The following is a 12,793-nucleotide window of genomic DNA, read 5'->3' as shown; positions in this document are numbered from 1 at the left end:
GAAGGCACTGCAAAATTTGTAACACTCAGTGAATATGACAGATATTACTTCATTTTAATTACTGATGACAGTATTTCAGATTATGCTTGTTAACAGAAAGAAATACAAAGGCAGACCATTGTACAGTACCCAGCTGCTAAGAGGTCACTGCAAAGTGGTAGGAGACATCAAGATTTAGCAATACTTTCTAGTAAGTGTGTCAGTGTCAGTGTTTTGTGTTCAGTCAAGATGTATCTACTGCTACCATAAAAAGTTTCTTCTCAGAATCTATTTCAAGCGAAAATAAGCACAGGTACCTTACATAGTGCCTATTGCATGGAAACCAGGAAAGCCATTTTTTAATTACTATATTGCAAACCAGTCACCAAAAATATCATGCACAACGTTGCCACACTTCATGATGATGTAGAAAGCTACCCACATTGATGTGATTATAAGGCAGTAGCAATGTCTATGATGGATTTTCAAGCCTAATTCTTGACCCACTTTTTCAGTCCTCTTTATATTTTGAAGTCCGCTTTACATTTTACAGGTCTGGCAAAAACAAGTTAACTACTCAAATGCCACAACTTTATGTGCTTGCTATAAAATTGCCACCTATATAATACAGCTTCTCTCTTTAATACATAGTATCTAATTTTTTTTCCTTGTTGAAAAATCCTCTATTGGCTTGAATTACACTCATGAGAATGAAGAAGTGAAAAAACATATTGTTCGCCTGAGGCCTCAGGTGAAAAAGAAAAGGTTTCATGGCTCGGAGAATCAATCTTCAGTGACTTCAAAACTTCTTACTCCTGATCCAAGCCTGAAACCCACTGCTTACATGTTACAAATTAAATATTATTCCAAAGTACTCCAAACCAAATAAACGAAAACCAGGCAAAAGATAAGTACAGAGTAGTTCACTCCTTGACCCTATATACTCAACAGATATGTTTGTACATTTATTTTTAGAGGATCAGGGAGGAAATATCCACATTGGTATATAACGTATATAACATATATATGTTTGCATTTATATTGCTTAAAATAATGACGTAATATCACAGCTCCTGAGGAACCCCATGTTAACTTCTCATCTACAGAATTTAGCTCCTGTGAGCCTATCTTCACTAGCACCAGCTACCTCACTGGAATGAAATGGTTTATACCTGCTGGGTTTCACAGAATCAATCAGAATCAATCAGATTGGAAAACTACTCTGAGATCATTGAGCCCAACCTATGTTGAACATGTCTACCAGACCACAGCACTAAGTGCCACAAGCAGACTTTCCTTAAACATCTATAACGATTGTGATTCCTTGAGCAGTCCAATGTAGAACCACTCTTCCTGTGAAGAAAGTCCTCCTGATGTCCAACCTAAACCTCCCCTGGTGCAGCTTCAGGCAATTTCTTCTCATCGTGTTGCTGTTTGGCTGGGAGAAGAGACCGACTCCCATTTGGCTACAGTCTCCTCTCAGGGAGTTGAAGAGAGAAAGGAGGTCACCCCTGAGCATCCTCTTCTCCAGGCTGAACAGCCCCAGCTCCATCAGCTGCTCCTTGTAAAATCCAGTCTGTCTGAGATCCCTCTGCAGAGCCTTGCTACCCTCCAGCAGAACAACATTCCCACCCACCTAACGTCTCATCCCAAAATTTGCTAATGGTAGATTCGAGGCACCTCAGGCCAAGCCGACAGCAAAGGTCCGCAGGAGAGGAGGCACATCCTGCCCCTCTACCCACGGCTGAGCTTTTGCTTCCCCCAGCGCTGGGGGCAGCAGGACCCGGCAGCGCCGAGCAGCAGGACCGAGCAGCAGCAGGACCGGGCAGCAGGAGGACCCGGGCAGCGCCGGGCAGCAGGATGAGCCGGCGACGCCTCACGGCCGGCGGGGCGGGGCGGGGCGGGGCGGCGCGGGGCGGGGCGGGGCGGGCGGGGCCGGAGTTCTCCGCCGCGTCCGCCCTCGCAGATTGGGGCCAATGGCCGCTCGAGGCGGCGCGGCCGCGGCCAATTGGCGGCGGCCTTGCGAGCTGCCTGCCAAAATGGCGGCGCTACCGGTGGCGGGACGGCTGTGGTGCCGCCGCAGCGGCCGCTATGCTCGGTAGCCGGCGGAGGGGGCTCTCCCTCAGGCCCGCCGCCCTGAGGAGGCGCAGCGGCGGCGAGGAGCAGCTCACCCGGCTACGGGCAGAGCTCCCCGCGGAGGAGGGGGCGGCGGAAGGCGGCGCGGGCCGAGGCCTGCCCGCCAGGGAGGCGGCGTGCTCGCCCCGCGCTGCAGGTACGGCGGGAGCGGCCCCTGGGGCCCCGGCCCTGCCCGCCACCTCTCGAACACCGGGGGAGGCGCGGCCAAGCCGTGAGGAGGGGGTGGTGCGATGTAAATCTCCGCTCGCCTGGGGTCGCGTGCCCTGGGAAGAGGCTCTTCTTGTCAAGAGCGTGTTGAGCAAACGTGCCCTGGTGGCCAAGGAGGCCAATGGTACCCTGGCGTGAGTTAAGAAAAGAATTGCCAGCAGGTCAAGGCGCGTGTGTCTGCCCCTCTTTTCAGCCGTGGTGAGGCCGCATTTGAAATACTGTGACCAGTTCTGGGCTCCTCAGGACAAGAGAGACACGGAGCTCCTGAAACTGGTCCATCAGAGAGCTACAGGGTTGATTAGTGTATTGGAGAATGTCTTTTACGAGGAAAGGCTGAGGGAGTTGAGCCTGTTTAGCCTTCAGAAGAGAAAAAGGAGGCACGTCATCAATGTGTGTAAATAAAGGGAGGGTGCAAAGAGTGCGGAGCAGGCTCTGCTCAGTGATGCAGAGCAGTAGCACAAGAAACAGGCAGAAACTGATGCACAGGAAGTTCCACCTGAATACGAGGAAGAGCTTCTTTACTGTGCAGTGAGTGTGCACTGGAATGGGCTGCTCAGAGAGAGTGTGGAGTTTCCCTTAGTGGAGATATTCCAGAACCATCCGGGCACAATCCTGTGCTCTGGGATGACCCTGCTAGAGGTGGCAGGTTGGACAAAGTGACCTGCTGTGGTCCCTTCCGGCCTGACCTGTTCTGTGATTGCCACAGCAAATACTGAGAACTAACTGAGGTAAGGTTAAAACCTGGCCATGCTAGGTTTTATCACAGCAAAACATTTAAGATGTTCCTCCCATACTAAGAGCATCTTTGAAATTATTTCTGTAGGCTTTCACATCTGCAGCATTTCACATCACATAGGGTATTTAGTTCGCTTACTGATCAATGACAGCTGCAAGCATGTTTTGAATAGCTATATTCCTGCTTTTAATAATCTTAGCTGGAAAGGCCCAGGGGAGGAAATATAGACAAATGTAGGTTATGACCCAGAGTAGTTTGGAGACCCATTAAAATAGTAGTTCAGCTCAGAGTCTGGGTGAAAAGCACAAAGCAAGCAAGAATACAAGTATTTTCTCATAGAGGTATGCATAATTTTTCCCTTAATACAAGATAAAGTTAATATTCTCTCAAGTGTAAGAATTGACATCCTTGCGATCAGATACTGGGCATAAACGTGTCAGGATCACGTAATGTTCTCTTATCTCTGGTGATATAACTGGCAAAGCTAAGAGTCGTGTTCTGTATTTAATGTCTAGTTACGAATAGTATTCCTGTTGTGAGTAAAGGAATCTTAGTGAGTGTGAACTTGATTTTTATTCTTTGTTTGCCTTGACCTGTTCTGTGTTGTAATTTTTGCCTTTTATTTGTTGTTTTTTAATAAAGATCCTCTTTCTTTTTACACAGAATCATGTTTACATAAGACACCAAAGAGATCGTTGAGTAGGAAATCCCGAATACCTACTTTCAGCTCTCCTATTAATGACACTGAGACACAGCAAGAAATCTTTTGGGATTCTCATTCACCAATTGCACCCAGATTAGGTACTACCAAAATCCAGACTTCAGGACACCTGTTTGAGGCATGCAGTGGGAGTTTAGTGAAAGTTATAAAAGACTTCTTGGAAAAAGGTTACTTTGTCTTATAATGGTTGTTTGATTTTACTTTCATTAAAAACCCATAAATTCATCGACATAGTGGTAAATCAAGCTCCAGTGTTTACAGGTATCTTTGAAATACTTAAGATGAACTGCTCTTCTTAAACTGAATAGATTTTAAAAATTTAAGAAGTTTGTTTGTTTTCATAGGCAGTGGAAAAACCAAGCAGTCTACCAGTACATGCGCAGTAGAAATTTCGGAAATTGTTAATCGTATTGCTCCTCAGGTAATTGTAACTTTCTAAAACAATGCTCTGCATGTGCAGTAATCAAAGAGAATAGTGCTTCACCCTTAGCCTTGGTTTTCATTACAGTGGTGTCACAGTAAGAGTTGGGGATATAGAAAACTGGTTTATAGCACTGGATTAAATTAAAATAGTAAACATAGCATTGACTGTTGTGTGAGTCACAGATGCTGTAAAAAAGGACACATGAAGAAACTTGCAGCAGCTCCATTTTAGAAAGGTTTACAAGTTACTGCCCTTGGTGTTAAGAGTATTGTTTATTTGTCCTTAATTACTCATCTGTTCAAAGGTAAAAATTTCTTCACATACTGGATTTACTTGGCAGTGTTTTTAAAGCATTTTGAACAGTCTTGATTAACTGCTGATTTACAAGAGCAAGATCCAGATGAGAGATATTTTGCAATAATATAAACACAGTAACCTTGCTTCAATACTCTAAATAATTTTCCTCTAACCCAGTGTCTCTGCCCTTTCCCTCTTGCTGTGAACCTGATGTCTGCAGCCCAGAAAGTCGAAATGAAAGTGCTGTTGCATTTTAAATACAAGAAGAAAACTTGTAGTTCCTAAAATAGATCTGTAGTATTTGTCTTGCAAACCATGCCTACTTTTTGACAAGGCTGTTTAAAACACTTACTATTTAGCATATTTGTGAGAAATTATACTAAAATAATTGGAAAATCATTGATAAGGGATTTCACTGCCTACATTTTAAGTAGTTAAAGTTCTGCCATAAATGTAATCTACTGTTTATGTTTTCATTTTATTTTAAAGAAAAATAAGTTTTAAAAATCCTTAAATTTACAAAGAATAAGAGAACCTATTAAAATTACCCTAGTAGTTAGTAAAGTTCAAATTACTTTTGCTAGCTTACACACAGTAATTTCCTGCATCCCACTGCTCTGCCTCTCTAAACAATTCGTCATTGTATCTCTTCCATTTCAGAATTCAGACTCAAACCTGAACTTTGAAGCTCTGAAACAGTTTCATTTAGTTTCTGTATGTCACTTAATAGTGTTTAAAGGCTGGTTTTGTTAATTAAAAAGTGAAGAAGTCAGAATTTTTTTCTGTAAGCATACAGAATGTAATTTATTTTAAGGTCTTTAATCTGTTTCTGTTGCTGGCCCCTCAGATAGCTCTTTAGTAGTGTACTGAAGTAAACTAGATCACAGTTTGTAACGTGTGTAAACCTGAAGTAGCCTACTAGATTTGCATGCCAAAGTATAATTCAGTTATTTTAATTGAAGTTCCTGCTTTAAATTTATGTAATTAAAGTGATACAACTATCAGTGGACAATGTTGCAGTAACCTCACTTGTTTTTGCTCTTATCTGTGACTTTCAGCAGGTTTCATCTAGTTTGTTTAGTTAAGCAACTTTTAACTAATGTTAAGATGTGTGTCCAGTCCAATCTTTATCTGAAATCAAATTTCTAAGCATTATAAATCTAATTATTCAGGATGAAAAAGCAGCCTGTAATGAAGGCTCCCTTTTAGGAACATGGATTGGTGAGGATGCCATTCCCTGTACACCTGTAGTAGTAAAAGGGCGAGCTAGGACAAAGTTAAGTTGCACAAGGTAAGTTACAGTTTTTTCTTGCCCATCATAGCTGGGCATTCATGAAAAAGACTGTGTGGTCCTCTCTGTATATTGAACCATATAATTGTACATTAGCATATAGAATGCTTTTAACTGTGGGCTTGTTATGTCTTCTTGAAAGGGTGGGCGCGGACTCCACTTTGGAAACGGTGGGATTTAGTCATACCTTTGTAGTTGTTAAACTGGAGAATGAACAGCTCATAGGGCCATTTAACTGAATTTGGCTAAACTTTCTCAGTAGTTCTTACTTTATATTTTCTGTATTTTCTTTTTAATCCAGAGATCTTAAAATAAAAAATCCCGAAGAGCAACTAATGAAATTGGCTGAAGAGTTTGATAAAAATCTGATAGAGTTAGATGCTGTTCAGGATCAGGAGAAGCTTGGTCACAACTTCATCCAGACCACCTCAGCGCCTTCAAGTAATCCTAAAGATGAAGTAAACATGAGGGACCAGAAATCACTCCTTGGTGAAGGTTCTGAAACAGATACTGCTGTGTCCCTGAAACCAGTTGGACAGAGCACTGGCATCTCTGTGGCAGAGCCCTGTCAGTCCAGCAGTCAAAAGTCTGTAGACCTTGAGGCTGAAGTAGCCCTTCATGCTCTTTTTGACTCCTCTACGCAGAAGTGCAGTGGACACTTGAGCCAAGGGCTGTCAGATATTTCTTTAAATAATAGTTTTCATAAAATTAAAAGTATCTTGGAGGAGGAGAACCTTGCTGAGAAAGTTGAAGACATGCACCGTGGTAATTCAGAGGCATATCAAAAAGATACTTTGTTTGCAGGAAGCGTGGATCGGACTGTACCAAAACCTGATACTGACACCCTGGCAAATAATCCTCCTTATCTGAAGACACAGTTGGTGGCCTCTGCTAAGCTTAATGATGACTTTGATGTCTGGGATACAGATCTTTTGGCAGATGACTCTTTTGTGATGCAAATAACCCAAAATCCTGAATTGATAAGTACTAAAGAACCCCCACACATTCCTGCAAATCCATTTGTGCATGATTTCAGTGATGCTAGCAGAACAAAGCAAACAAGTAGTGGCAATTCAGTGACTCTTCTGGGGACTGTAAACAAATCTAACAGTTTGCAATACTCACCTTTGAAACATTCTAGTAAAAACTCACAAAATGTAAAATCACTGTCTTTACAAAAACCATGTAAGACAGAAAACTCAGAGACTCATGCCTTGTGTGGCAAATGTGATGTTAAGCCAGATAAAACTAAATCTGTTTCAAAGAATACCCAAAATATTGATTTGAACCATATTGCTGTTTCAGTGCAATCTGAAATGAAGAATGGAAATGAATCTACTAAGCCTAAAAGTGATGCTCTTCCTCTTTTCCCTTCAAGATCTAATCCTCATAGACAATCAGGAGGAAAATCTGGGAATAACACTCATACTATTTCCTGTCAGTCATCCAGTGTTTCTACCAACATGGAACTTAGTGATCTAATCAAAGTGGTTAACCAAGCTAATACAAGTCACTCAAATCAAGTTGAAATACCAAAGAAATGTCCTCTGTCATTTGATGACTGGAATGAACCAAAATTCTCTGATGATGTATTGGGTACGTTTTGCAGATCTGATAGTCTTTGGGATACAAACTATGAGGATGATAAATTGTTATATCAGGTGTGTGATGATATAGAAAAACAAACTCAGAGCCAGGATGTTAAACAAGGAAATGAAAAAACTAAAACATTTCAAGGAGCCAGTATTGATTCCAGATCAAATACTGATAACAGCTTCATAGCGTCTAAACAAGGACTACCTGATCTCATCTTGGCACAAAAAACAAATGGAAAACAGCAGGAGGCTCTCTCACTAAATGATTCCTGTTGGAGTTCATCAAAGACAGTGCATGGGCTGGCCACAACAGGTCATGTAGTGAACTGTAAGAATATCTCAAATCCTCAGACTGTCATCTCGGGTCCTTCTGTGGAGTGTAAATACACACTGCATAAAAACTGTCATCAAAATGCTTCTGAAGATACTTCAAAAGTATCAGGCAAATGGTACAGGTCCAATTCTGTGCCAGCAGGAGAGATAGGTTCAGAAGTAAGTCCTGTTAATGCAGTAAATGTTTTGAGTAGAAAAGTACTCGACAGCTCACATTTTTTGTATAAAGCGGGAAAGATTCCAAGTAGCAGCTCTGGTAACAAAACTTCACTTGTGCCTTCAAAGTTTAAGTTCCGAAAGATTAACAGTTCTCAGAGTGCTCTTTGTGTAGGGTCTGAAAATCCAGGGAATCATTCTGGCATTGGAATTACACTGCAGGGTGTGGAAGGAAGCAAGAATCAGGTGAATGTGACTTTGCACAGCAAGCTTGACAATAAGAAATCACCTTTCAAGAGGCACCTTTCAGAGTCTTTTGCACAGACTACATCAGGTATTTGTCTTTATAGTATCACTGTTGGACTGTTACTGTTTGTTTCCTTACTGTAATCAGACTGTCAGAGAAATATGTACTGTCCTGCAGCTTAAAATAGACTTCAATATTCATCCATTTGGTTAAGGTGTTAGCAGATGTTCTGAGGAGAATCTGGAGGTTATTTTCTCAAAAATAAAATTGTCCTGGTACATATCTTGAGTCCTGTAGGTCAGGACACCTGTTTCCATTCCACTTCTCTAAATACCTCACACCCTCTCTCCGTAGACACTCAGGTTCCCTAGGATCAAGTATAGACTGATGCAGCACTAAGCATACTATTTTCTTAAACTGTTACTTAAAAATACTGTTATTTTGATGCATAGTAAAACCCTAGTTAATGATGGGACAAGGGGAAAAGACACAAGGTAATATGGAATGCCAGTTTCTTTATATTACTGTACGCCTGGAATTTGGAACCTCAAATCACTTGACACTTTGTTCAGAGCTCAACCTGTATTGTTGTTTGCTCTGTGGCTGAAATTGCCGGTGAAATATTCTTGTGTTATCAGTCTAAACACTAAGATGCCCTTTTATCCGGAGGAGAGGTCAGTCCCTTCTTTATTGCCAGGCAACTGTCAGTAATATTCCATGCTGAGTGTTACTGGGGAAATGTGGAACCAGTTAAGTGCCTGTCAGTCTTATTTTTACTTGATCTCCCAGCTTGAAAAGTTTTAATCAATATTCATTCTGATAAAATATGCCTTTAAGAGTGTCCTGTATTAACTTCCATTTTCAAGAAGCACTGTTGTAAAAGCAACAAAACAATTACAGTAAATTCACGAATACAAGCCGCACTGAGTATAAGCCGCATTTCTGGGTGTTGGCAAATATTTTGTTTTTTGTCCATAAATAAGCCACACCTGAATATAAGCCGCTCTGTCGTTCACAGCGAGGACCCGCGTGCAACAAAGTTGCCAAATAGTAACAGAATGGCGGCAGGGTAGGGTTTACTGGCTGAGCTAAGGCAGTGCAGGCTCAGCTCGCTAGGGGCTGCTGACGGGGCCAGGTGGCCCAGCCCGGCGCTGCCACTTGGCGGGGCCACTGGGGGCCAGCCGCCGCTGCCACTGGGCTCGGTCACCGCGGCCCGGCGCTGCCCTGTGGTGGCAGGCAGGGACGGAGCCCCCTGCCGCCTCCCCGAGCTGCGGCAATGGCGGCCCGGGTCCCCCGCCGCCTCCTCGAGCCACGGCAGGGGCGGCCCGGGTCCCCCCTCTCCTCCCTGAACCGCGGCAATGGCGGCGCAGGGCCCCCCCGTCTCTCCCCCGGGCTGTGGTAGAAGAGGGAAGGAGGGAGCTCTCCCGCCTCTCTCCCCACCCCCCATGCTGCCTGCAGGCAGCCAGGCTCTACCCGCAGTGCAACAGAGTAGCAATTTGTAACAATCACAAAATGCCGACTTTGCAGCAGCTCGGCTCGGCACTCTGGCTGGCTCTTCTGAGGTTGTAAATGTCAGAAAATTATTCACATATTAGCCGCTCCTGAGTATTAGCCGCATTTCCGGTTTAGGAGCAAAATCTTAGTCAAATTGGTGCGGCTTGTATTCGTGAAATTACTGTAATTATTGAAGAATGAATATTTTATCTGTTTCTTTCCCAGCAGAGAAGCATATAAATGGAAAGTAGCGATTTTGAATTATAAGGGGGAAGAATAGATCACTAGTTATTCTGTGGAATGTTTGAGAGAGTAAAGGAATGGAAGAAAATAGCATAGAGTTTCTTCACAGATATACCATAACTTTTCTCATCTTAAATTTTGAGGAAAAGAACATTAACCAAAAAGTGAATATTAAGTGGTCCTTTCAAAAATTGCTGTTTAATTTTTCATGGACACTTTTTTGTGAGAGAAAAATATACTTTTTGTTCTATTTATTCAGTTTGAATACTTATTAAAATACATTAATTGGAAATTGGTGTATAAAAATAGTAAAGTTACTGATATCTGCAAGGAGTGTTCTCGTTGGTTCCAATGAGATCAGGATTTTGTAGTATGGGAATTTATAGTTCTGTAACAATATAAAATGCTATACTTAGCTATCATTTCTTGTCTCCTTTGCCAATTTTTATTGCTACTTCTGATCTTTTTTCAACCTATCTTGTTTTATTTGTGTGACATCTGTACTGTATCTGACCCCTGTGTCTATACCGTCTCCCTGTCCATATCTCTGCCTAACTAACTAAACTTTTCACTCTGATAGCCTTAATTTTCTTAACCCATCGCTGTCTCCTATGTTGACTCGGATGTCATAAGGTTCACTTGAAGGGTACCCAAGTAAAATTTCCTTTGAAGCAAATGTGTGCATCACAGTATTTTCATTCAGAGGTAGTAATCAGTAGCCCTGCAAAGGTCATACATCTTGCTCCCTTCCTGCCTTGGGGATAGGATAGATGAGCCGCTTTTAATGTGGGTGCTTGGTATGTCAGAATAGTGTGCTCCTGCCATAGGTCTTCAAACACTGAAAATGGCTAAGTTAAAATACATATTGAACAAACCTGAAGCTTCTAATACGTGTTTTTTATTTACAGTGTCTGTGGTAGAACAAAAGAATAGAAAATGTTCTCAAGAAGAGATTGAAAGAAAAAAACAAGAAGCTCTTGCACGAAGAAAATCCAGAACACAGGCATTCTTTAAAGATGCTTGAACCTGGAGTGTATTTTGACTGTGGAGTAAGCATTTGGTAGGGAAGTACTGTAATGCTAGAAGACACTTTTTTAACTCCGTTCACAGCTATTGATGGCATGCTTTTTCTGTTTTCCAATATAAAAAGTTGTGGACCTGAATCATAACTAATACTCTGGAGGTACTTAGTTTTAATTATAAGCAATCGGTTATAAATGTGTAGTCCCAAACTACATTCAGCTGGATGAAGAGTCTGTTGAATTCACATGTTGAAATGATACGGCCTGACAATTGTTAAGGTATTGGTATACACACATAATGAAGGTGTGAAAAACAGACTGGATGTGTTTTGGATGTATTATTGGAAGTATTCTAATCTACAGTAAGACTCTCAAGTACACACAGACTAAGAAATACTAATGTTTGCTCTCAGTAGAAGAACGTTTTAAAATTTTGGGTTAAATAAAGTACAATCTAGGAAACATCCAACATTGTAAAACTAATGGAAATGAACAGAGTTTAGAAAGTCTGCTCAGTTTGTCTCTGTTACCTGAGGTAAGAGCTGTAAATAAAGAAGTAAGAATTTAATATAAAAGTGTGAAAAAGTATCCTGCAGAGAACATGTTATATTCCTTTAAATTCCTTCCAAGAAGAGCTGGAAATACCCTATGGAAATTGGATCACCTTTTTCTAAGTGCACATCACCAAGCTGATTGAAAAGGGTAGCCTACGCCTTTTTACAAAACCAGGTGGAATCTCAACAACTGTGCATCAGTTTAGCCATATGGGATATACATATTTTCAAACTAAAGGCTGTTAAATTATAAAAATGCCGTGTCATGTCAGCTTAACGGGCTGATAGAATTTTTGATCTGATAGATGGGTGTAGAGCTCAGATTGCAAAAGCTGCCTCTGGGTAAGCTGCAAGATATTTTTCAGCTGAGATGCTTAGATGTAAACATGTGACACTATGAAAAGTGACTGTAATTTTTCTTTGTAAATAAATAACTTGGAAATGTTCCTCCAGAGGTTGGAGGAAGCTTTTTGGTTTTTGTAACTCTTAAAAATGTAAGTATTGTATATTTGTAAGTCATCATTAAACTTTTTTTTCACATTTTTTCTAGTCTGTTTTTGAAAATACTATACTACAGAAACTGGCAAAAGGGAGTGAAGTAGGGATTCCATATGGACTTTACTTGATGTCCTCACTTTTAATTTCCCTAATTACTCAGTACCTCAATTTTTTACCCATAGTTGTGAAAAAGTGCTTCCTTTGATCCATTTAAACTAACAATCCTTGATGAGCAAACTGTTTCAACACACAACCAGCTGTGGTACAGTCCTGAAATATTTTAACTGGGGTCTTTTTGCTTGTATTAACCACCATGGGATCAGTGTCAGTTGACTAAGGACTCAGAGCCCCAAGGCCACCAGCGACCATGCAGGTGCCCAGTAAGCATTATAGTCTGTGGCTGCAGCTCCCTGCCCTGCTACTGTTGTGCAATGTAGGATGAGTTGGATTAGTTTGCTGATCTGACTGAAAATTACCCCAGAAAAATATTTTCAGCTTTTCAAAGAAATTCATCAAAATAATGCCCTCAGCAGCTAACATACCATGAAAGAGCAAGATTTTGTTGTATTGTCAAGCCTCTGCTGGCAGTTTTCAATTTAAAAGGCAGAAGATTTGCATGTCCATATGACAAATAAGTGTAAATTGCAAACAGCAGCTATTGGAGACATTTGATTTGTCCAGGGAATATAATTTGCTCTGTGTATCTGAGGTATGCTTGTCTTAGTTTAGATTCTTTTAGAACACCACAATCGGGTAATGTGCCAGATTCCAAGAAAAAGGCAACAAGAAAAGGCTACTATTATCAGTATGAAATATGAGAGTTATAAAACTGGTTTTTAAGGTAGTGATGCACTAGAGTG

General features: G+C 41.4%; 1 protein-coding gene across 2 annotated transcripts; it reads left to right on the top strand.

Moving 5' to 3' along the window:
* The first annotated feature begins 2,007 nt into the window (after positions 1 to 2,007).
* Positions 2,008 to 11,984, top strand: ETAA1 (ETAA1 activator of ATR kinase). Of its 2 annotated transcripts, none has more exons than XM_033055997.2 (6): positions 2,008 to 2,251; positions 3,722 to 3,859; positions 4,124 to 4,200; positions 5,673 to 5,791; positions 6,093 to 8,209; positions 10,768 to 11,984. In XM_033055997.2, the coding sequence occupies exons 1-6, from the start codon at positions 2,071 to 2,073 to the stop codon at positions 10,881 to 10,883; spliced, it is 2,748 nt and encodes a 915-aa protein (XP_032911888.1). In that variant the 5' UTR covers positions 2,008 to 2,070; the 3' UTR covers positions 10,884 to 11,984. The 2 variants fall into 2 exon arrangements, with proteins under 2 accessions (XP_032911888.1, XP_032911889.1); XM_033055998.2 differs by lacking the exon at positions 2,008 to 2,251 and adding an exon at positions 2,327 to 3,050.
* Positions 11,985 to 12,793: the final 809 nt, after the last annotated feature.

The sequence above is a fragment of the Catharus ustulatus genome, chromosome 3 (assembly GCF_009819885.2).
Source record: "Catharus ustulatus isolate bCatUst1 chromosome 3, bCatUst1.pri.v2, whole genome shotgun sequence".
Lineage (NCBI taxonomy): Eukaryota > Metazoa > Chordata > Aves > Passeriformes > Turdidae > Catharus > Catharus ustulatus.
Note: the sequence above shows the minus strand (reverse complement) of the source record. Positions and strands in the feature narration are given on the sequence as shown.

What these genes read in the sequence shown, in the direction of transcription:
- ETAA1 (XM_033055997.2), top strand. Translation starts at nt 2,071, where the DNA reads ATGCTCGGTAGCCGGCGGAGGGGGCTCTCCCTCAGGCCCGCCGCCCTG. An exon ending in ACCAATTGCACCCAGATTAG is followed by an intron (nt 3,860 to 4,123) that starts GTACTACCAAAA and finishes TTGTTTTCATAG; the next exon opens with GCAGTGGAAAAACCAAGCAG. An exon ending in TTTTGCACAGACTACATCAG is followed by an intron (nt 8,210 to 10,767) that starts GTATTTGTCTTT and finishes TTTTATTTACAG; the next exon opens with TGTCTGTGGTAGAACAAAAG.